The following is a 25,532-nucleotide window of genomic DNA, read 5'->3' as shown; positions in this document are numbered from 1 at the left end:
ATCAGGGTTGTGACTTCAAGCCCCATGTTCGGCAAAAGATTCCTGCATTGCAGGGGGTTGGACAAGATGACCCTCCTGGTCCCTTCCAACTCAACCCAAAATAATTCTATGATTCATTACAAAATAGGATCCCTGCCTCCTTCCAGTGTGAGAGAGCCAGTGGTGTAGTGGTTAAGAGCAGTAGTCTCGTAATCTGGTGAACCGGGTTCGCGTCTCCGCTCCTCCACATGCAGCTGCTGGGTGACCTTGGGCCAATCACACTTCTCTGAAGTCTCTCAGCCTCACTCACCTCACAGAGTGTTTGTTGTGGGGGAGGAAGGGAAAGGAGAATGTTAGCCACTTTGAGACTCCTTCGGGTAGTGATAAAGCGGGATATCAAATCCAAACTTCTTCTTCTTCCAAACTGCTCCCTTTAGCTTGGCTGTGTCCTCTTCGAATGGCTTTCCTGTTCAAAACACTGAAGGGAGATCTGTGTGTATTGAGAAACCATCTCCCAGCAACTAGCTCTGATGAAGAGGCAGCAACAAAACTCCCTAACAAAGGAATGGGCAGCCAGTCATAATGCCATGTTCATAGAGTTGCAAAATCATAGAGTTGCAAGGAATCCCGAGGATCATCTAGTCCAACCTCTTGCAATGCAGGAATCTCAACTAAAGCATCCATGACAGAGGGCCATCCATCCTCTCATGAAAGAGAGTCCACAACCACACGAGGGAGCCTGTTCCACTGTTGAACAGCTCTTGCTGTCAGAAAGTTCTTGCTGCTGTTTAGTTGGAATCTCCTTCCTTGTAACTTGAATCCATTGGTTTGAGTCCTACCCTCCAAATGCCCTTTCCTTGGCATTCACATCTCCTCATTTGGCTGTCTGGCCCAAGTGACTGTTTAGAACATCAACAGATCTTACTGTGGACATACCTACGAATATTTGCACAATATTTGTTGAGGAAAGTAGAGCCCAATAATATAAAGTGTTCATCTCAAATGTTTCTTTGATACTCATGGCAGAAACTAGTCTTACTTGAAATTGTCTTACAGTGGTACCTTGGTTTGCAACCGCTTTGGATTACAACTGCTTTGGATTACAACCACTTCAAGCCCAGAAGTGAGTGTCCCTTTTTTTTGGATTACAACCCATTTTTTGGGGATTATAGTGGTACCTCGGGTTAAGTACTTAATTCGTTCCAGAGGTCCGTTCTTAACCTTAAACTGTTCTTAACCTGAAGCACCACTTTAGCTAATGGGGCCTCCTCCTGCTGCTGCACCACTGGAGCACCATTCTGTTCTCATCCTGAAGCAAAGTTCTTAACCCGAGGTACTATTTCTGGGTTAGCAGAGTCTGTAACCTGAAGCGTATGTAAACTGAAGCATATGTAACCTGAGGTACCACTGTACAACCAATTTTTGGGGGGAGGCCCCATTGGCGAAAGCTCACCTTGGGTTACAACCTGTTTTGGTTTACAAGCAGACCTCTGGAACGGATTATGGTTGTAAACCAAGATACCACTGAATTTCCATTTTGAAAGAGAACGATATTCATAAAGGTATTAATCCTGTTCAGGAAAATACCCAGCTACCAGCTGATTCTCCTTTAGTCAGCTTGAGAGCCAAACTTATGTCCACAACTTGCAATCCAATTTATTAAATCACTTTAGGGTTCAGTATGTGCCCTTAATACTTTTTCAACACAAATTTCTAAGGGAGTAACTAGTGCACATTTTCTAAAATACTGAGAAATCATTTGCAATATTTTGTTTGCCAAGATCCTCTGTCATTGATCTGTTCCGTCATAGGTGTCAGTTGACCCTCCTGTTTTTAAAGTGATACCGTTACTAATGTTAACTCAAAAAGAAAAGGTTGCCAAGTTGGCCCGCAAGGAAAATTCCAAAATTCACATTTTAGCAGTGTCTTAAGTAAGCCAGCCAAAATGTTACAAAACATAGTGTGCAAGTTCTAGAGTTCTCCAGATTTCTTCCTTGGGCTAGATGGTAAACATAACGACAGAGAGGAGTGAGGGGGAAAGTTGGCTGATGTTGAAGCTATGGGTGGAGTGCCCTGTTTCGTTTACCATCTATCCTGATAAAGAATTCAGGAGAACTTGAAACATCGCATGGTATCTTGTAACATTTTGGCTGGCCTGATAAAGTTAACGCCTAAATGTGGATTTTTAGAATTGCTAATAATGTTGTCACAGGGTTCATTCTGTGCAAATCATCTACTCATAGCTTGTGTCAACTTGCACTTTTGAATATTGGCCCAAGTGGCCTTTTGTTCAAACAACTGTTGACTGTGGCTTGATATGAGGAAAGAGGTACAACTGGTAATATTTGCCAGCAACAATATCCTGCAAGTGAAGAGAAAATTTCTTTCAAAAGTGATCTCTGATTTCATTAAGTCTCCTGAAAGTCTGTCAGTTGCCATGAGAGCCCTGGCAGGAGCACCCATCCAAAACAATTAGTGCTTCATTTTGCATGCATTTTGTTGCTGCAGTGTTGGCAAATAATGATGGCAATCTCCACCCCCTCATTGTAAGGGGCAACTTACACTGAGTATGTGCAACTTTGTCTCTCCACCTCCCCCCCTATATAGTTGCTTCAGTTCCCATTGCAAGGCATCTATTCCTCCTATTAAAGTTTGAGAAATAAAAGTTTTCCCACAGCCCTCTGGAGCATAAGAAATGCTTTTGCTCTATTGTCATGGCAATCAACTGCATGAAGGATTTCCTCAATTATTTCCTATCACCCTGGATTTGCCTGGGCTTTCATAGAACGCCCAGCCTCTTGTGATCTTTCATCCTCCGTTGGATCAAATTTTGCTGGCTGGGTAATCCCACAGACTCATTTGTTAAACCTTGTGTTTCCAAGATGTCACTTTAATTCTTTAAGACCGTCTTGCTCTCTGTGTGTGTCTCTCTCTGTGTGTGTGGTGGTGCAGAGAGAATATCTCACATCATACATTTCTCAAACTCACCAAAGCCTCACCTGCATTTGCTGGTGGTTGTTTAAAGACAGAGATTTATGCAGACACCTGCTTTGATCTGAAAGGTTATCTGAAAGATGCTGTTTCCCCCAGGTTCTTTCCCCATCCAGTTTCTCAGTGACTGATTCCGTTCTCAATAGGCCCTCCCTGGACCCCAAGGTTGTGGACAGCTGCCACCCTGTTGCAAATATCCTTTAGCTGATTCAAGGTGATTGAGAGGGTGGTGGCTGGCCAGTTGCGGGGATGTCCGGCTGGATGAGCCCATTCCTATCTGGCCTCATGCCTCAGCACAGAACTGAAACAGCTTCAGTTACCCTGATGGGTGACCTTTGGTAGGAGACAGCAGGTGGTGCTGTGGTCTAAACCACTGAGCCTCTTGGGCTTGCCAATCAGAAGGTAGGCGGTTCGAATCCCTGCGACGGGTGAGCTCCCATTGCTCTGCTCTTCTGCCAACCTAGCAGTTCGAAAGAATGACAGTGCAAGTAGGATTAATAGTAATGTTTAGCCTTAAGCTGTGTGCTTCCTGTGAACTGGCTAAGTTCCAGTCTGGAGATAATGCAGACCAATGGTGACAGTGGTGGTTTTGTGGGCATCCAGTAGTCTTGTTGGAATAATCCAACAGGCCTAGATTATTTCCGGACTTGGAACTCCACACTAGGTTCTTCTTACCCCAGACATTGTAATTGGTGATGTGGAGGGAAGAAAGCTGTACTCTTCCTCTGCTATGCAGAAGTGAAGTCCATTAATAACATGCATGGATTCATTTACTGATGTATATACCTGTTTACCAATGCCAGGATGTCTGTGTTATCAACAGTTAACTGGATCTTAAAATTATTGGAGTGGTTACTCCTAATGATATAATCATCATCTGCATTTTTCTGCAACAGCGCTTTCCTACATTTTTTTCCCTTCTGACTGCTGCTCAGGATGACGCTTTATGCATCTGATGAAGTGGACTGTAATATGCCACAATATTTTTAAGTGTTTGTCACATTTATACCTCAACTTTCCTCCAAGGAGCTCAAGATTGTGTACATAATTCTCCTCCCTATTTTATCCTCACAACAACCCTGTGAGGTAGGTTAGGCTGAGAGAGAGAGCTACTTGCCCAAGGTCACCAAGTGGAGATTTGAACCCGGGGCTCCCAGAACCCACTCTAACACTAAACCACACTGACTCTCTTTAAGGTGCCACAAGACTCTCGGTTGTTTTTGCTGCAAAAGACTAACATGGTGTTGTAACTATCCTTTTTGGGAGGGTTTTGTTTTTGCACCTTTTCCATCTATTTCTTTCCAACTTCTGATGTATTGTCTATTCCTACACACTTGCAAGGGGACTGAACACCACTATTTTTACCTCAAATGAGTTGAAATGTCACACATGCAGGCTGAATTAAACCAAAAAAATCTACACAGCATTTTCACCACCACCAAACAGCGGAAATGTTTGTCCTTGCTTCTAAACCCACTCTTCCACCCTTGCCTGGAAACCACCCCCATGCTTTCCAATTATTATTATTATTATTATTATTATTATTAATAAGTGAATCCACAAATATGTTTTCCTCACACGTGCTTAAAATCAGATTATTCCTCCGATATCTGATTCACAGTTTAGATGAAGGCAGGGAAATATTTTATAATTAGAAACATTTCCTTGGAAGCCGGGTATAATTCAGATTCTGTGGAAGATAAACATTTATTTAATAGCGCCTTCTCCCAGCCCCTTCAAAAAAGACACAGGGTAGCAAGGATTTTTGCTGCTGTTGATAAAAACAATCTCCTAAGGAATATGGTGGGAATCAGAAAGCTCTATCTCAGCTAAGCCAGCTGTTGGGATAAGTTTAACTGCTCACTTCAGATGCTCCATTTTCTCTGAGCTGTTTACAAATGGTGAAGGAGGGAAAAAAAGGAGAAATCTCAAGTCATAAAATACTCAAAACAGGAGAATTTGACACTGAAGAGCACCTCTCTCTCTCTCTCTCTCTCTCTCTCTCTCTCTCTCTCTCACACACACACACACACACACTCTGAAGAGGAGGAGGAGAAGGAGGGAGAGGGAGGGCGGGGGGAGGAGAGAGAAAAGTGAGCTCACGTTCACACATTGGTAAAAAGGCTGGTCTTGCAATGCCTTTGAATATTTTACTTTTTGTCAGTTCCCCTTCAGAGTCATACACGCACACACACACACGCACACACAAACACACGCTGAGCTGAAGTGAACCACAGCAAGGGGCTGCACTGGAAGATCTGAAATCTGATCACACACACTCTCTCTCTCCCCCTGATTATCTCTTATTACATACCTCTCTTTCTATATAGACAGACACACATACACAGAGAGAGAGAGTGAGAGGAAGCCAGGAACAGTATCAGCCACACCACCCACAAACAGAACACCTTATCTCTTTTTGCTGGATACACACACACACACACACACACACACACCCGCACGCACACACACACACGCACACACAAAAAAGACACACACACGGAGAGAAAGAGAGACTCTCACAAACCCCTCTCTTTCCTCCTGGCTTCCCTGGAAGATTTTGCTGGCTGTTTTTCATGGAGAAAGTCCAAGGAGAAATGGAGATTGAGAGATGGGAAAGAAGCGAAGAGATGTCAGACGCAGAGAAAAAGGTGATTCAGGAGACATGGAGCAGAGTCTACGCCAACTGCGAGGACGTTGGGGTCTCCGTACTGATCAGGTATTTACAATGGCACACAAGAAGCCAAAAAATAAATAAATATGCAAGCAAAATCGATCAAGGGCTGGGTGGCAGCAACTGTTTCCCTCCAGTTGATCAGTTCTGGCTGGGAATGATTTCACTGCCTTTTGATTTCAAGATACCAGAGAAGGGGAAATAGCAGGAGGAATACCTCTGCTGCTGTAGTTGATGAGAATCAATATTTCAGCCAGAAAAGTCATCTTATCCTTGTGGGTGCAAAGGGGAGGGGGAGGGTCGAAAGAAGGGATTCTGTTCTGTGGTTCTGATTTAGCTTTTTGCTAATGGAATTAAGCATACACCAGATTCCTGGGTGAAATAAAGCAACTTGTGAGCCAAGATAAATCCGAAACAAGGCTGCCGAAGCTTGTCAGTACCATCTGCTCATCAGCTGGGGTGCAATGTCAGTATAAAAGATAATGCTGAACTTGTCTCCTGGGGCTGGCATGAAGGTTGCCGGTCCAGAGGGATGGAGGTCCAGGAACACTTAAATGCAAGGTGGCTGCACAATATTTTGAATGGTTACACAGCAGAGGATATTGAGAGTCACAGAAATCTATCCGAAAGGCAGGTGTGTTTATATGGGGCTATCCAGGTGGAACGCATAAGACGAGAAGCATAGGTTTAAAACAGACGTGGGTTCTCACCAGCCAAGCCATGAAAACCGTTCATTTGTATTTAGCTTATTTTACTCCTATACACTTCAGTGAGAAACCCTATTTGTAAATAGCCCCCAGGTAAGTGTCATGGGGTTTGTGGCTTTCCCCCAGCTATAATGTCTCTTCAGTGTTATTTCCATAAGTGGCCTTGTTTTGTTATTCTGAAACTGCCCAGGACTCTCTTGGGCATGTCACAAATGCACAAAGAGAGAGAGAGAGAGAAATCATTGCAGGTAGGAAGGGAAATCAGGCCTGAGATGCTGGTTAGAGACGGGAGGCAACAGCAAGAAGCAATTTTGGAGCTAATTGAAAATGCCTCTCTGGGCTTGGATTCAGAACTCCCTCTTCAAAACACAGCAGGGGCACCAATATTTTCTCCTCCTTGAGGCCTGTAATAGTTTGGCCTGGGGGAGAGAGTTAAGTGGGGAAGTTATACAGGGGGAAAGATTAACCCCCTCTTGCAACACTGTGTTCCAGTCTAATTCAAGGCCTCTCATGGCTGCTTTTAAGTTTAAAAAGGCAAACATTGGGAGATCCAATCATAGATCTGCCATATCACGTGTAGGTAAGTGAACCTGCCTCCAGAGATAGTCACTCACCCACCCATTTATCATACTGATTCGCTCTAACCCTACTGTCTTCTGAGCTGCTTGAAATGTTTGCAGAACTTCTTAAAGGAGTAGTCTTGTAATTAATTGACTTGAGCTTGATGAAGAATGAGGAAGATTTTAGACCTTTGCCCGACAGCTGCGCATATCTATTCAAATGTGTGCTGATGTTTCCTTTTCACCTTTCCCCTCCTTTAAAGTTTCCTATCAGAGTTTTTCTGTAGGAAACTGGAGATGATGTTAGAATAGTCCTTCGCTAAAAAAAACACCCTCCAAGGTCTACAATCTTTTACAGAGATAAACAGTGTCATTGCAATTGACCAAATGGGATAAAAACAGAACTGCATCCCAAACCTTTACGCAAGTTCTCTTTGAAGCAAAATACCCATATATCCAGAAATGGCTCCCTTGAGTTCACACAGAATTACCCTTTTCTTCTTACTTATCATAAAAATAAATACATTATGCAAGTTACATCGTTTGAAACAAAGCATATCCCTTCATATCCATGACATGAAAAGTTTTGCCTGCTAAATATCTTAAGTTAAATGCACTGTTGATGCTTATATAAAATGCTGATGGTTTTATTCTGTGACCTGCCCTGAGACCCCCGGGTATAGGGCGATATATAAATTCTAATAATAATAATATAGCTAACATTTACAAAATCTACAGCTTCATAAAATAGAAAAACTAGCCTACTTTTGTTTTTGTTTTTTGTTTTGTTTTTAAAACACCCTCACAGCCTTGAAAATTTGCCACCGTGCTTTTTCCTATCACTTGCTCTCTCACAGAGCAACCCTATGTAGTAGCCTCTGTCACACATATAACACCCTGGTGAAAGAAAGCCTAATTTCTCCCCTACAGCAAACCCTCCAGACTCACTTCACACACCAACTTGACGCCATACCCTGGTGGAATTCTCGGGTCCCTGGCTACTTGTTGATGCCTTCTGATTCCTGACGGTGATGAAGATGATCACTAGGACAGCAGCTGAGACCCCCAAAGTAGTTCCCACAGTGAGCCCCACATGGGCAGGTTTCTCCCAGGCCAAGACCAGTGGCTTCGTCAGGCCAGCAAGCTCCATGTGGCACCGGTAGCAGTCTCTGACCTGGGGGTCAATGCTGACCCAGGCATGGTAGGTCCTGTCAGAATTGGGAGCAATGTCCCTGGATAAAGGGCCGTTCTCCACAGCCTCCACATCCTTCCTCCAGGTGGTACCGATCTCTTTAGGGGTTTGGCAGATGAGAGATTTCCACCCGGAAGTTCCTGCTGTGTCACCTTCCCCACCGGGGGCTCTGTCCTGAGCAGAACCTCCTTCCCATAGTCCAAGTATTTCTGCAGCCACTCAACGCAGGTCTCCTCCAGGTAGCCCTTCCTGTACTTGTTAGTGGCAAACTCTGTATCCAAGGACCTCTTGGTGATCTGGGCCTCCATATCAGCTGACGTCCAGGTGAGGGTGTCCTTGTCAGAGCTGATGAAACCCCCCACCGCCCGTCATGGGCACAATGTCAAAACTCTCTTTTGCTCCCATCTTGCCTCAGCCGTACATGAGCTGCAGAGTGTGGAACCCTTTGCTCTGGTTGTAACTATTCCACAAATTCTCCAGGGTGGATTTGAACCACTGCTCCCAGCCATATAACATGTGGGTATATCTTTCCCAGTACTGGGCATCATCCTGCTCCACTTTTTGCCAATTATTTTTTGTTGATTTTCCATTAAAAATTGCCATCAAATTAATACAAATTTAATACAAATTTAAAAGCTAACTTCCCACCCCCTCCCAGATGTTCCTTATTTTTCCCTCCGTCCATTGCTGCTCCAAGCACATTAGCTTTTCCAACTTTCATTTCATCATTCAATAAAATTAAACCCAATCATATTTCAAGAATATTTCATCTCCCATCTCCCTTCACATCAGCTGTACAAGTACCAATTTCTGCGAAGACGCTTATATATTATTATAACCTATCCGCAAAATAATCAGGTAGAGCAGATCCTTTTTTATCTGTCTATAATAATCATTAATCAATAATTTAAAATCATTTCCCTCTGATAACCTCTCGGGTAGAGCTCTTCCTGAGAAAAACAAATCCTACTCTCTCTTTTTTAACAACCTTTCCACTTTTTGCATCTGGGGCACTGCAAGCTTTTTCCTCTTGTGTATCGCTGTCATAGTAAGCAATGGGTTGGTCATCCATATATGCCATAGTGGGCATACATGGGGCAGCCCATGGCAAGGTTCTGATGCAGGAGTGTAAAAAGTACACCTGAGGTGGGAGGAAGAGACAGCGCAGTGCAGTGCAGCAGCAGCAACAGGATCGAGGAGGGCCAGCAGTGGCCTTGCATCTCGACAAAATGGGGTGTGTGTGTGTGTGTGTCTAGCAGTGTCGTTCTTAACCCTCTTGCTGTGCAGTTGTCCAGGGTCCAAGGTTCTGGGCTGCTGACTCGCTGACTCACAGCCTCAGGTTCCCGCCTTATGAAAACACCAAGCACACTCAGATTACAGGAAGATATATTTGCCCATTCATACATACCAGTATATCCCATACTGGTAGCAGAAAATGACATGCCAGCTTTTTAATTTACACAGATTCCTGGGTATGCATAACAGCCATCTTTCAAACATGGAATCACTGAATTGTAAAGTTGGGAGGGACTGCGAGGGTCATCTAGTCCAACCCCCTGCAATGCCGGAATATTTTGCCCAATATGGGGCTCGAACCCACAACCCTGACATTAAGAGTCTCATGCTCTACCGATTTGGGGCCATGATCCACAGGCCATAAAATACATAACACTATCCTGCTGGGGCAACCTAGCCACAGTAGGGCAGACCCAGTATTCCATTTCCAAATTCCTAGATTCTGGATTCCTAGATTCTTATCAGGCAGCTGGTTTTCGCTGACCTGAAGTCGGTTACAGCAGCAGCAGGTCAACTTTATATTTCAATATGGCAGGTCGACATTAAATGCAGATCCATGTGTGACAGACGGCAAAGGAAGCAATACAGATCCCCTCTGGCCACGAGAAGTGTGGTTTGTGGTGGAGTGCAAAACCGAAGCATATGCTTATAGTAAAGATGTCAGATTACCCGCTTGCCATGTGCAAGGAGCAGCGAGAAAGAGTAAACTCAGCTGCCCTGTGGAGAGCAAAAACACTGAGCTCCCCTTAAAGGCTCTTTCAAAAGGAACAGTGGAGGGAATGCTAGGGAATGTGTGAAACCTCTGTTCTTTTTCTCCTCCCCATACTAGATCTGAGCCAGTATTTCTCCCTGAACATTTTCCACAAATAAGGATGGAGAATTTTGAGAGGTGGTTTGTGTGCACCTTGAAGACCTCATGCTCTCAGTTGCCTAGATCAGTAGTATCTTAGATATTCTCCGTTGGTCTCTAAGGTGCTACTGGAAGGAATATTTTTAAATTTTGTTTAGATATTCTTGCTTTTCTGAATTCTCCTTCCCTTTTTCCTCCTTTTGAAAAAACCGTCATGCAAACAAGGGCACTTTATAGAGTGAGCCGACACATGTGGATGTGCAGATACATGTGCCAGTTGTGCAATTTCCATTCCATGTTGCTGATATGCCTCAAATCATAAGCGCATGTGAGAAACCATAAACGCATATGAGAAGGAAATCAAAAGTGGGTCGGCAAGCAAACACATGCACCTGCTTCATCCTGGAAAGTATGAGCCATACGTGAAAAAAAAACATTGTTTTGCTTGTTTGTGATTCATAACCCATATATGGCCCAATCCTGCTCTAGCTGCATGTAGTTACACATAACTAGTTGAGCTATTTGTGTGTCGGAATGCATATCAGAATGCAGCGTTGATGGATATCTGTACCCAGATGCTCATTCGGCCTCTTGTGTTTCCCCTCTCCATTGAACATCCATATGCCAATTATTTAGGCATAATCCCCCCACAGGAAAGTAAAGGAGATAAAATGCCACACCAGGAAGGTCCAGGATTAGTGTCCACACCAGTGGCACAACAATATCCACATGAGAAATTGAATATGGCAGATTGCTGCAGTGTCCCTACCTCTTTAGATCTGCTATTATGCCAAACCAATGGCAATTAGATTCATAATGCACGTACAGGTAACAGTTGATACTTGTAGAGAATGGACAGTGGATTCGTTGAGTGCCTGTACAAAACAGCTGCAAAATGTTATTACAACTTAGCTGAGGAAGTCGGAGAAAAGGAATAATGGTACAAAAGAATGAGCCATGGAGCTGGAAGACAGACGCATTGTCGCGTACCTTGTTTCTTACAGCGCTCAAGCTGAAATTTCCAAGCAGGGGTCCACACGACAGCGTTTTAAGAAAGATTAAGTGATCATCAACTGCTGTTCGTGATATCGCTCAACAGATCTAAACATCACTTAGTGGGGAAAGGAGAAGGAACAAAAATTTGCGTCAGGGGATAATCTGCTCTTAGTTTAGATTTCTCAGATATAGAAGAGGAGCTTTAAAAAATAATTTTCTCCTTTACCGCTCACAAGACTAACTCCTACATACAGCAGCAATGTTATTTCTGGGTCATTGTGTCAACAGGAAAACCATTCCTAACTAGAAACCAATAGTCAGGAAAGGATTTTCTGCTTTCCAATGTATGGCTAGGTGCTAAATGCGGCAATGTGACAGAGCAGAGAGATGTTCGGGTGCTCAGCCACAACATTTGAGCTGAACCAGTACTCCTCAGCCAAGCTTACCTCGCAAGACTTGTACCTTTGACACTGAAAATCACAGTAGAAATGGCTCAAAATATAATAAATCCTGCTAAAAACAGATACGTTTTCTCAAGTTTGAGAGACCTACAATCCAATTCCAAAAATAGTTATTGTTACAAAGTGAGGCCCATTAATTCCAAGTGACAGAATTCTAAGAAAGCTGAAGTTGTGTGTGTTCCACAACTAAGGCCAACCATTTTAACGGTTTCTTCAGGAATCTCTGTGTGCATCTTGATCTTGCGAACGCATTCAATGTGACTCCAGAACAGACCACTATCCAAGTGTTGAGGTGTCTTCACAATTCAAGGCTTCCAAACCCTGGCTGAAGCACAGACTGAACATATGATGAGCCATGCACAATATCAGGGTATACCTGAATATTTGCCAAATGGCAACTGCAAAAGATCCATCTTTTGGTTGGTTTGGGGTGGGGAGAAACTGTTACCTCTGCTGATCAAATGCTGTACAGTGGTACCTCTGGTTACATACTTAATTCATTTCGGAGGTCCGTTCTTAACCTGAAACTGTTTTTAACCTGAAGCACCACTTTAGCTAATAGGGCCTCCTGCTGCTGCCGCGCCGCCACCACGTGATTTCTGTTCTCATCCTAAAGCAAATTTCTTAACCCGAGGTATTATTTCTGGGTTAGCGGAGTCTGTAACCTGAAGCGTATGTAACCTGAAGTGTATGTAACCCGAAGTACCACTGTAGTTTGATACTGAAGGGCTTTTTCATCTAGCTGAAGTAGGCTGAGCAGGCAGGGATTCCAATGCAGCCCTCACCACCAGTCAAAAACATCTCAAGGTATACACTGAGCTGGCCCTGCCAGGTAGCAGGGTCAAGAAACCTGCTTCTGGTGGCATCGTGAATGTCTGTATGTGTGCACACTGGATAATAGATGAAGGCAGGAATTGATGTGTGAATGGTGCAGCAAGGCTTTTTATAATGTTGGTGCTGCAGGAACAGGGCCTCCACTTCAGTTAGAAAAATGCCACACTATGGCACTGGGCATGGCTACTATCTATAAAACATTTAGACCTGCAGTAGTCCCGTTGCCTTTCACATTTTTCCTGGGTAGTAAATCAGCACCAGTTAAAAACACGCCTTATTTGCCCAGGCTTTTCATGAGTGTTGAGTTAAGGTACCAGATTTTATTCCCTGCTGCATACTTTTGCAGGGGAGAGGGAGGTTTAATTGGATGGTTTTAATTGTTGCATTTGGGATTTTTATTGATGGTTTCATGTTGTAATCTGCTCTGAGATCAATCTGATGAAAGGCGGGGTTATAAACTGAACATATAAATACTAATACTAATACTACCACTACTACTACTACTAATAGTACAGTAAAATATATTAACACATGAATTGTGTTCTGTCACCATGTTCAATGAATTCACAATACTATTAATATTATTAAACAGTATTTCAGTCTGAATGGTCCTAATAAACTAATACTTGGATGAAAACGTAGGTTGATATCTTTAGACTAGTTGCTCTGAAGTAAAGCTAGATAGGGATTACGCCAGAGCAAACAACTTGGAAGAGTACAGTGGCCTTCAAAAACAACCTTCAAAATAGATGAAGGCAGGAATTGATGTGTGAATGGTGCAGCAAGGCCATTCAGTCTACAGACTGAAAAGAATACATCTGGCAATGTAACCAATATATCTTTCCATGAAATTTAACAAAAGCCTGCTGCCAAACAGCACCGTTTGTTTGCAAGGGAAAACAGGTAGGGTGAAGTGATCCTACCATGCTTTGATGGCCTCCTGTTTCACTGTTGGCAAGATGGGAGATGTTGCTGGAGCCAGTTTTTTTCTCTTTCCTTCACACGGACAGTGAGAGGGAACAAAATATGCCAGACCCGGGGCTGGTGTAGAACTGTGCACTTTCTGTGGGCACATCAAGGAAACAAAGAGGCTTTCGATGAGGTGTGTCTGCACTCACCACTGGCATGCATCTTTCCTCCAACTCCGCTAGCGGCACATTGCCGGGAGAACATCTATGCCAGCACATAACTGGAATAGCTGTCGTCCTGCTGGCATACCTTCATCTCTGCCAGTGGAGCAGTGTTCATGCCACAATGCTAAGGGCCCTGAACTGGCTTTATAGAGAGTACAGGGTCGCACACTCAGTGTGTTAAGTCAGGCTCACTTCGTAATTCTACTTCTTGCACATGGAAGCAGCAGAGACATTTCTTATCAAAGAGTTTGTAGAGAATAATGGAAAAGAAATAAACAATAAGCAGGTGTTGTCTTATTAACCAATGCTTCCTATAACATGTTAATACTGATAAAAATCCTAAGAACACAAACGACTGAGCATGGGCATCCACATACAGTGGTACCTTGGTTCTCAAACTTAATCTGTTCCGGGAGTCCGTTTGACTCCTGAAACTGTTCGAAGACCAAGGTGCGGCTTCCGATTGGCTGCAGCAGCTTCCTGCACCCAAGCGGAAGCTACTTCAGACATTCGGCTTCCAAAAAATGTTTGCAAACCAGAACACTTACTTTCAGGTTTGCAGCGTTCGGGAGCCAATTTGTTCGGCAACTAAGGTGTTCGAGAACCAAGGTACCACTGTAGTAAGTTTATAGCAGTTCTAAAACAGGCACTATTCTTTTCATTGTTTGTTGAAGTTGCTTTCAGTGTTCCACTTTTGCCCACCTCCGGAAAATGTCTTGCAGGCATACATGCAACTGAGAAAATCTCTTCTTTTTCTCTCTCACCCTTTCTCTTTCCAAACTTTATTTACTTGGCATTCCTGCTTTTCGTACTGCCTTGAAATCCTCCCACCCATCACTCACACTATGAAAGGACTGGGCTAGGGTATTATACCTATAGTCACTGGCCTAGTTAGCACACCACAGTAAACCATAGTTACTATTTTATCATCCACACACCAAGCCGGATCATTTCCCCTCCCCACTTGCTCTGGGGAGGAATGAAGCACGATCCCTCACTTATTGTTGTCTCTCAACAAACTTTGACTGCAGATTGAAGTTTGTTTGGAGCAAAACAAATCACAATCCCTAGTTCAGACATAAAGCCAAGTCAGGGATCATGGCTTGTTTTCCCACAGCATAAGCCAGGGGGAGCACAGTAGAGCGAAGTGGGAGCAATTTACTTGTTCATGGCAGGTTTATGCATTGCCAGGGGTTGGACTAGATGACCCTCAGGGTCCTTCTCAACCAGTGGCGTAGCGTGGGGGTGCAGGGGGGGCCGGCCGCACTGGGCGCAACATCTGGGGGTTAGGGTTAGGGGGCGCAAATTACTTGCCTTGCCCCGGGTGCTAACAACCCATGCTACGCCACTGTTCCCAACTCTACAATTCTGTGTTTCTGTGAACGAGCTCACTGAATGCATCTTGACTCTTGATGTTCATGAATTCATTGGAATACTTTCAGTAACATCCCAAACTCCTGCTTTTTACAGATGTAATTTTAAATGAAAAAAGAGCTGCATGATATATTATTCTATAAGGATATTGGTTGGAATTATTTTATATCAACTAGAAACGGAATTGGTACTGTGGCGTAAATGGGAAGCAGAGGGCAACTGCTCTGCTTGCCCCCACGATGGCAACCCTGTGCATTCTCTGCAACTAAACTGCACCATCATCTCCTGAAGGAGACCCGAGACTCAGCTACCTTAGTAGCATTTTAAATGTGTTATAACACTGTGACACCAGAAACTTTTTTTTTGATATGTCTAGATCCAGCCCCAGCGACGCTTCACGCATATGTCAAATGTAGCCATGTTTCACAGACTGGAGAGGAGCCAAGATAGCAACATTATTTAAATAGAGGATTCAGGTATAGATAGATCTGTTGCCCAACCTTGCGTCCCAGGTAATTGGTAGAAAGCATTATTAAAGCCAGAAGGATTCAATACATGGAAGAAGAAGCCCTATTGAGGAAGAATCAGCTTAGCTTCTGCAAAGGGATGTCCTGCTTAGCCAACTTCTTGGATGGTTGCCTTGTTCCCCTGAACTGGCAATTTTTGAAACCATTCCATTGGACTATAAACCTGCCTCTGGCTGCTTTGATTTTCTTTTCTGCTTTGGTCTTGTGTACATCATTTATCACTTATTTATTTTTTTAAGATCCCGTTTGTTTTCCTCCAAGATGCTGGAGGGGTTTCGTAAAGAGTCCTTTCACACACCCATGCAGTCCTAATAAGTCACTGTATGACAGGAAGAGGCCAATGAAGGAGACTGAGGTGGAGGAGAGTGGGAGAGGATAGAGGGAGGGAAAGGAAAGAGCACAAATAAATCCTAATTAGGGAAGACTTCCCAGATCCCTTCCTAACCTCCCCTCCCCTTTCCCCTTCACTTTGGAGCTACTCTGGTGAACGTATGTGTGCCCTCAAAGCAGGATGCATGTGGTTTGAAGCGAATAGTACCTGTGTGATAGCAGCTCTCTCACCCAGCTGGCTCCCTCACTCGTCTCATGCCTGCACATTTTGCAGCTGGATAATTGATCATTGCTTCCCTCCTGGAGAACTAGGTCATGTGGAGAGGCTGTTGTGAAGGCACGTCGAGGAGAAAAGCAGTACTCAGAATTGTATTCGGCTGGCTTTTGCAGCTTGGCTCTCTCACCAGTAAATAATTCAACAGCTCCACTGATGTACAAATTTTGGGAGAATTTGTGGTCCATGTCACTCGCTGTATCATCTGCATTTGAGCAGGCCATAAGTGATCACAAGAGAAGCAGCATGGTGCTGTGCTAAGGCCCTGGGTTCAAATCCTTATCAGCCACAGAGTTACTCGAGGTCTGTCCAAATCTTGTTGAGCTATAGCTCCCTGACTTATATCTAATTTTCCTAGCCTCTAAAGCAGCGGTTCTCAACCTGTGGGTCGCCAGATGTTGTTGGACTACAACTCCCATCATCCCTGAGCTCTGGCCTTGCTAGCTAGGGGTGATGGGAGTTGTAGTTCAACAACATCTGGGGACCTACAGGTTGAGAAAGGCTGCTCTAAAGGCTAGTGGCTTATGAAATATACCCCAAAAGCAGCAGCAACAAACCCATACCCAAAGTTACTAAAGGAACAGAAGTTTCAAGGTATCCATAAGGAACCACGATTATCCAGATAGTGACAAGGTTTTAGGAGCATTTCTCCGCATGGCAAAAGGGATATAAGGACATAATATGGGCAATGGTTAATCCAGGGTCAGGTTCCAGAAAATAGGGACTGTCCCTGGGAAATAGAATCAGCAGCTGAAGAATATGACCTTTGTGTTATTGTCTAGTATGCTTCATGGCTTACCTAAAGGCTGTAGCTCAGTGGGAGAGCATCTGCTTTAAATGGAAAATGTCCTGAGTTCAAGCTCCAGGTAAGGCTGAGAAAGACCCCTGGCATCAATCAATGCAGACAGTTCTGAGCTAGATGGGCCAATAGTCTGACCTGGTGTAAGGCACATTCCTACGTTCCTGTGGTTAAATGGACATTTGAACCCAGTTCTCCCCACTCTTCAGTCCAACATCCTACCTGCTGTACCATCCTGGCTCAGATATGCCCTCTTAAATAGTATAATAGAATTGTCAAGTTGGAAGGGAGCCCAAGGGTCATCTGAAGGCATCCTTGTTTAGGGAAGTTTTTAATGTCTGACATTTTAATGTATTTTTTAATCTTTTGTTGGAAGCCACCCAGAGTGGCTGGGGAAACCCAGCCAGATGGGCTGGGTACAAATAATAACTTATTGTTATATTATTATTATAGTTCAACACCCTTCAATGCAGACATCTTATCTAAAGCATACATGACAGGTGGCTACTACAATTAGGAATGAACCAAAATACGGGACTTTTTATTTTACAGAAGTAAAAAGGATTTGCCCACTCAGAGTGAGGGCAGGAAGCAATGCCCTCACCCTGAATTGGCTTTGTGGCATCACCATGTAGCTTGATCTGCTTAGCTACATGCCGCTCCTGATTAGCTAGAGATGCCTTCCTGAGTTGTACCTTAAAACTCCTTTAGCCAATAAGGGCCTAGCACTCCAGGCTCTTTCTTTAGGGAGCTTATCACACACTTACAATGATGAACACCATATGCAGACGTTATCATAGAGGCAACGCCATATGAACTGAACACTGCAGTCTTAATAAAACATTCAAAATCTGAAGGTGGAGAGGGAACAACTGTTCATCACATACAAGGAATGGATATTCCAGGCAGCAGGTTTGAATTAGAGGGCAGTAGTTTTAAATTAAACATTAGGAAGAACATTTTGGCTGCAGTCCAAGCTCAGAGCTAGATGCACTTAAGACCATTGATTTCAATGCTAGTTTGTGGTCTGTAAGAGGAGCTCGTTGGTGGAAGAGCTGCCTAAGGAGTTGGAGTCTTAGAACTAAAATCACAGGCAGTACCTAAAATGGCAAAGTTGGGATACAAATCTTTCCATCGTGGGCAAAAACTCCCAGCAAGGTTGTGTGATAGTATTATATCACCCCAGTAATCAATGCTTGTGGGATACGCAAAGTTCTTTGTGTATATTATCAGTATTCTAGGATATTTAAACAGCATTTTTTAGGACTTCACTATCTCATCCATCCTCACAGCAATTGAATTGAGTCGAATTGCCAAATGGTGACCATTTTATTCAAGTTGCAGCAACACAGATGCCCCAAATACTGTGGCACCTCAGAGGCTCATGATTAATTGCTCTGTGTGTGTGTGTGTGTGTGTGTGTGTGTGTGAGAGAGAGAGAGAGAGAGAGAGAGAAGTTATCCAATCCGTTATCCAATCCATTATCCCGTCATTAAAACCTCTTCAACCTTGGATAAGAAGTAGGTTAAGCTGAGAAAGACAGTGACTTGCCCGTGATCATGGAGTAATAACTGTTGCTTTAAGCATTAAGGACACCCCACATGGAAGGCACTTCTACCTAGGAATTAACATGCAACCTGTGTGTGCTCTATGACAGTCTTGCACACAAGTGGTTGATTTGTGCACACATTCACTCAGAAGCTGTGATTGTCCAGGCAGCGATAAACCCTGAACTTCATTGCTATGTAGCAATGAGGAAATATGTAATTGGTAGCTTTATGTAGGAGAACCTTCACTGTGAGAAAGCATAACACCTCTTCCCTTGGGGAAACTGAAAGTCTCTGCATTTTGCATTAATTTCATCTCACAATAATTTAACAGGCCAGATTTGTACTTGGGAATCTGACTGAAGGGCTCCATGGTTGAGAAGGATCTCACTGTTGGAGAAAGCAAAGCACCAGAAACTTACCATATTTTTCGCTCTATAAGACGCACTTTTCCCCTCCTAAAAAGTAAGGGGAAATGTGTGTGCGTCTTCTGGAGTGAATGCAGGCTGCGCAGCTTTCGCTGAAGTCTCCTGAGCCCAGCGGGAGCGCTCCCGCTGCACTCATGAAGCTTTGGAAGGCTATCCCTGAAGCCAGGAGAGGAAGAGGGATTGGAGAGCGAGAGCAAGAGCAAGAGGGATCGGTGCGCACCGATCCCTCTTGCTCTCCTGGCTTCGCTTCACTGGAGAGGCGCTGTGCAGCTTTCCCTCTCTGTGCAGCGCCCCTTCAGCAAAGCAGGAGGGGGAAAAAGCCCCTTCCGTTTCTCCTCTGGCTTTGCTGGAAAGGCGCTGAGCAGAGAGGGAGAGAATATTTTTTTTCTTGTTCTCCTCCTCTAAAACTATGTGCATCTTATTGTCAGGTGCGACTTATAGAGCGAAAAATACGGTATGTGACTGAACTTTGACCAAAAAGCTTTACTAGTAAAGATGACTGTTGGCTTATTTGGGCTCTAGGATGGCTTCTGTGTTTTTTCTTTCTTATTTCAATTTTGCTTTATTTGGGGGTTTGCGTTGTTGTTTCATAATAAAGTTACAAAAGAAAAAGCAGAAAAATGTGCAAAACAGTTACACAATAAAAAAAAAATGAGATCTATAAAGTTCCCAAATTCTTGTATTCAGCACTGGTTAGCAGAAATATAACATATAAAACATACCATGAAGATGGGTGTTCTTTGTTAAGAATAGAAACTTCATTAATACTTAATACAAACGTCTGCAAGTAAATCTTAGAGGGAGTTTGCAAAATGTTTTCTAAGAGCTAAGGCATGTTAAGAATGGGAGCCATTCTTCTACAAACTTAACAGGGATGGCTTCTAATTTCTCTAAATCACAGCCTGCAGTGTCTCATATAATGCTGGAATGCCAAACAATAATTGCCTGGCCAATATAGCAAGCAAAGTTGGATTTCAATATCTTAAATTTAATTTTGCAAAAGCAAATGCTAAACAGGACTGAGAAACCTTACATGGGTAGTGGATGAAAATAGTTGGTGTGTATTTTAAGTGTTAAGCACCCAGCAGTTTTAGATTATGTAATCTTTGTGGTAAAGCCTTACTTTGGAATTACCCAGAGGTCCGGCGGTCCGCCAACCCCGTGGCCAGAGGGGAAAAACAATTCCAGAGACTTCTTGGTCAGAGAAAAGAGATTTATTGAGATCTGCGCAGAGGCAGCCAGTGGAGTCCTCTCCAAAGACTGGCTACTACGATACAAGTAAACAAGCATTTTTATACCTGAGAGCATGTCCATCTCCCCAATTCCCTCCAATCAGCTGGCAAGGTTAAGCTTATTTCCTTATATGGCATATGGCTATCTGACTAGCTAAGCCCACCTCCTTCCCTTGTTCGTGTGCTCCTCTCTTGCGTTACTGCAGCAGAGAGCATGTGCAGAAAGCAACTGCAGTTTCTGCTTAGCTGAGAGAAAAAGAAAAAGGAAATGGGCCTCCCCTGCTAGCCGGCAGAAAGAGGAAGTTGGCCTCTTCGCAAAGCCGCTGCTCTCTCTGCTAGCCGGCAGAAAGAGGAAGTGGGCCTCTTCCAAATTCAGCAAAGCAGGATAGTAAGCAATTTTAACAGAGCAATTTAGAAAAGCAATTTATCAAAGCAGAGCAATTTACTTTAGAAAACAATTTATCAGAGCAATTTACTTAAATATAAAATACAGGGAATACCTTCCCTCTCCCTTCATTCCCTCCTCTTCTTTTGGGACAACCTATCTCCTAGGTTCGTCCTGGTCTCTCGGGTTTATAATCCTGGGGAAGAGCAATAAGGGCCATGATTCTTTTTGCATCACACCTTGTAAGCATTGCACGAAGCAGGGTATACAGAGGCAAAGAAGCAGAAGGATTAACAGCGGCCCTGCTAATAATACCACAATATGCCTGAGCCAACTGCCATGAGGCAGCCAAGAATATAACCAACCCCATAGATCACCTCCTGTAGTTTTCAGCGGGTTCCTGGCTATCATTGTTTCCATGTGATCAATGGTGGCTGAAATGCTGACATTATTATCTGGGACATATCTATTTTATTGCTGAAGGGCCCACTGATACTCGTGCTCTATCAGCTGCCTTGCTTCTTGGGAGGTTGTGTCCCACCTCTCTAAGGAGGAGCCTATTATCTTAACCAATTTTCCCACCTGTCCTTGTGGATGCTTAATACTCTCATGATTTCTTCCCAACACACTGTATCCGAAAGGGGCTTCTCCCTCTACATATATTAACATATACCCACAGGAATATATATCCACCCTTGCAGAGGCCTGACATACGGAGTGACTATATCAAAGAGTTCTGGCCCCAATATCAAAAGTCCTGGCGGTGCCTCAGAATTTGCTGGAAAAAAGTCTCTACGTTGGGGACGCTGCCCGCGGGCGTCCCTCCCATCCACTTGTCCAGTCGTCTGGCGCTCTTCTGGAGATGGTTAGCTTCAGAGGATCATCAGGATTTGGTGTAACTGTCCAATCTAAAATAGCCTTCTTCACTTAAGTGTGGTGGACCCAAGGGGTGAGGTCAGGAACTTTAACAGCAGTGGGCCTGGGTCCACCTGTTAAAAAAAAGGAAAGAAAATCTCGGGAGAATGACTGCACATAATTATCAAACTGCACATTTTGACTAGCATGGGGGGTTATTGCAAAACTGAGTGGACAAAGGTTGGTCCATTGTCAGATCCTATTGACCTAGGTAGTCCATAGCGGGGAATGATCTCCCTAAGCAGGCACCTGGTTACTTCAAATGCCTTTTCAGTTCTGGTAGGCCAGGCTTCAACCCATCCTGTATACGTGCAGATCGCCACGAACAGGTAGCGGTATGGTCCACAGCGGGGCAATTTAGTGAAATCCACAACAAGGTCTTCCAAGGCTACCACTGCATAGCCTGCTTTTCGCTGTCCAGCCTTAACAAAGCTGCTTCCATCCACAAACCATGAAGGCCAGTGGGGGTTTGCTTCATCTTTGAGGTCAGGCCTGCTAAAATATTCTTCATCCATTACTTCAATGCAATCGTGCATCTGCTCCTCACCTTCTCCTACCGGCAACAGGGTAGCTGAGTTGAGGGCGGTGGCGACCTGAAACTTCAAACGCGGGTGCAGCAATAACATTTGACATTTTCTCATTTTAGCCTGGGAGAGAAAATAGGTACCCTTCATGTCAAGCAAAGCTGGGACTGCATGCAGGGTCACACAAATGGCGTCTTGGCCAAAAGTAAATTTGTCTGCTTTGTTCAGTAGGGTGGCTACTGCCACAACTGCTCTCATGCACGGCAGTAAGCCTTGTTCTGTAGGCGTCAGGCGCTCAGATAGGTATGCCACTGGCTGTTGCCAGCTTCCCAATTTTTGGCACAAAACCCCTTTCGCTGTCCCTTGGTCCTCATCCACGAATAGAATAAAGGGTTTCTCAGGATTTGGGATGCCAAGCGCTGGGGCTTGCTGTAGTGCCTTCTTCAAATTCACGAAGGCTTGCTGTTGTTCTGTGCCTCAAACAAAGGGGTCTCTCTCAGTTCCTCTGGTTGACTCATGTAGAGGCTTGGCAATGATGCTGTAATTAAATATCCATATCCTACAAAATCCTGCAGACCCCAGAAAGCCACAGAGTTCCCTACGGTTCTTTGGCTCTGGTATCAGGATAATAGCCTGCTTCCTTTCTTCACTGGTAACAAAGGGGTGTTCCACTGTGATTGGCATTGCCTCAAGATCCTATGTTGGAGCAGTCGCTCTAGATGCACCCATACTCCTTCAGCCGCCCTTCGTGGGATGGGATACTTATTTACTGCAACAGGATTGACAAATGGCTTGGGCTTCACGATTATTGGTGGGATATTCTTTGCCATTCCTGGGGGGTTTACTTGTTCCAGAATACTGGCGGGGATGGGTCCCTCCTCTTCTTTTACCATCATGAGGCGCCAGTACTCCCTCAGGGGTGCCTCCACAACCAGTTCCCCAAGTGACATAATGGACAATGTGGCTTCTCCCGATGGCTTAAAAGTAATTTGGGCTTGCAACTTTACCAACAAATCTCTTCCTAATAATAGAATAGGGCATTCTCTCTTCCAGTGCCCTTCCTGTCGGCAGATGGCACACTGATTCCGTCCGAGACGGCTTCGCCCTCCTCCCCGGGCACTTCCTCTTTCCTGAGGGGTGGGTGTGGTAGCCTGTAATGCCATCAACTTCTTTGTTTGATACTTCTCCTTTTTTCTCTGGGCTTCCTCATCTCTCTGATTGTAAGTGGTTTGAGCTAACTTCAACATCCATTGCAGCCCATGGCCGATGCACCCCTCATGCTTCTGGATTTTTTTTTTCCCGGCGAATATCGGACGCTGCCTGAGCTACAAAGGCAGCCTTTATAATGGGGCGTTGGCAATATCATCTGGGTTCTCCTCAAAGGTAGGGTTCTAATTTCTCCAATTGCACACATCAGCACTTGAAAAAGGCACATGTTGGACTGTATAAGTGCGTGGTGGTGCTTCCCCACCCTGTCCTGGGGGGCCTGGTGGGTCATACACTCTGCGTAGAGGCATCATTGCAGTCCCACCTTTTTCTGTGCCTTATGGGACTTATAGAGGGACGCCCTGGTTGCTGCTTCTATCCATTTCTTCTGCCATTTCTTCCCTTGTGTTGGGGAACATCCTTCTGCTGCCAACAAATGGGAACTAACATCCACTTCTTTCGCATAGGGTTGTACATACTGTTGCAATCTCAATTGTCTGATACTGTGTCCACATTTTTCCTTTCTTTGCTAACTCAATTAGTCCCTTCATAAACTCCTCATCATCCTCTTCCTCTTTGCTCTCTAATTCATCAACCTTGGAGGGTTCAGGCTGAGGGCCGGCTCCTCCCTGGTCCTGGGGCCCTGGGCCTGGGGGATTCGCTAGAGGGGCAGTTGGTGGAGCATAGGGTGGCGGCGGTTTAATGACTTCCCCCTCTTCTCCTTCTTCTCCTTCCGGCTCTGATATCACCGGGGGGCCTTTCTGACTTCCCTGCCGGTCGGACTGCACAAATTGTATTTTGTGGGGCGTCGCCTCGGCAGGCTTTCAGCCACGGTGGATTCTTTTCTACATTTATTTTTTTTTTTTTTCCAGGTAGAAATATAAGGGATCTGGTCTGGGTGGACGTTCAAGATATTTTGATATAGTGGGTTGATTAGTTGCAAATTAAATCTGCCCTCCAAGGGCCAATTAGTTCCTTGGGTGGGCCAATCAACCTCACATAATGTCCTCATCCTCTCTCTTCTCAATTTGAACCCAATCATCATGCTTCGTAGCTGCTTTCCAATTATTCAAGAAACATTGCAAAGGGGTACATTTACTACCTCCGGACCCCATTTTTCAGATACTCCGCTCCTAACCGGGCTTAAGATCCTTTCACACTTCAACCACTACAGACTGTGACTTGGCGAACTCGCGTTGCCAAGAAATGCACAGTCCTGCAATCGCTCGGCCAAGGGGACGCTAAGCCCCGGCCCACACTTGACAATTCAGCCACTGGAGTATCTGACATGCAACATACAAAACACACCCCAATATAATTCCAACATGCAACACACAAAACACACCAAAATAATTTTCCCTCTGTTTCCCCTTTCCCCAACCTTACTGGCGGCACTCTACTGCCACCTCTGTTTCCCCTTTTCCCTTTTCCCGTCTGGCGGGGCGGCACCTTATTGCCACGGCCAGTTCCTTTGTTCCTTTTCTGGCGGCACTCTACTGCTCACAGCCAGACCCTTTATCCCTTTTCTGGCGGCACTCTACTGCTCACAGCCAGACCCTTTATCCCTTTTCTGGCGGCACTCTACTGCTCACGGCCAGGGGAAGCTGATCAGGCTTCCTACCACGCCCTTTTAGGGCTTACCTGTTCCGCTGCGGACCCCTCCTTCGGCCGTCCTCTTTTCTCCCCCGACTGGGTGTCTCGGCTCAGGCACAGCGTGGCGATCTCCCCCTACGAACTGGCAGGGTGCGCGCTGGAGATTGCGAGCGCTGGTCCTGGTTGCTCACCCGGTCGAGTCTGGCCCCTCGGCTGGGGGTGGGGACCTCTTCCCGGCCAACGCACCAAATAAAGCCTTACTTTGGAATTACCCAGAGGTCCGGCGGTCCGCCAACCCCGTGGCCAGAGGGGAAAAACAATTCCAGAGACTTCTTGGTCAGAGAAAAGAGATTTATTGAGATCTGCGCAGAGGCAGCCAGTGGAGTCCTCTCCAAAGACTGGCTACTACGATACAAGTAAACAAGCATTTTTATACCTGAGAGCATGTCCATCTCCCCAATTCCCTCCAATCAGCTGGCAAGGTTAAGCTTATTTCCTTATATGGCATATGGCTATCTGACTAGCTAAGCCCACCTCCTTCCCTTGTTCGTGTGCTCCTCTCTTGCGTTACTGCAGCAGAGAGCATGTGCAGAAAGCAACTGCAGTTTCTGCTTAGCTGAGAGAAAAAGAAAAAGGAAATGGGCCTCCCCTGCTAGCCGGCAGAAAGAGGAAGTTGGCCTCTTCGCAAAGCCGCTGCTCTCTCTGCTAGCCGGCAGAAAGAGGAA

At 44.8% G+C, this 25,532-nt stretch overlaps 1 protein-coding gene across 2 annotated transcripts in view; it reads left to right on the top strand.

Moving 5' to 3' along the window:
* Positions 1-5,060: 5,060 nt before the first annotated feature.
* Positions 5,061-25,532, top strand: part of CYGB (cytoglobin) — a 66,825-nt gene continuing 46,353 nt past the window's right edge. For both annotated transcript variants that reach the window (XM_053376021.1, XM_053376020.1), the window contains exon 1: positions 5,061-5,689. In XM_053376021.1, coding sequence (XP_053231996.1) covers positions 5,547-5,689 — 143 coding nt within the window. In that variant the 5' untranslated portion in view covers positions 5,061-5,546. The remainder of the gene's footprint in view (positions 5,690-25,532) is intronic.

This window comes from Podarcis raffonei, chromosome 2 (assembly GCF_027172205.1).
Source record: "Podarcis raffonei isolate rPodRaf1 chromosome 2, rPodRaf1.pri, whole genome shotgun sequence".
NCBI classification, from domain to species: Eukaryota; Metazoa; Chordata; class Lepidosauria; order Squamata; family Lacertidae; genus Podarcis; species Podarcis raffonei.
The sequence above is the reverse complement of the archived record's forward strand: the minus strand, read 5'-3'. Positions and strand labels throughout refer to the sequence as shown.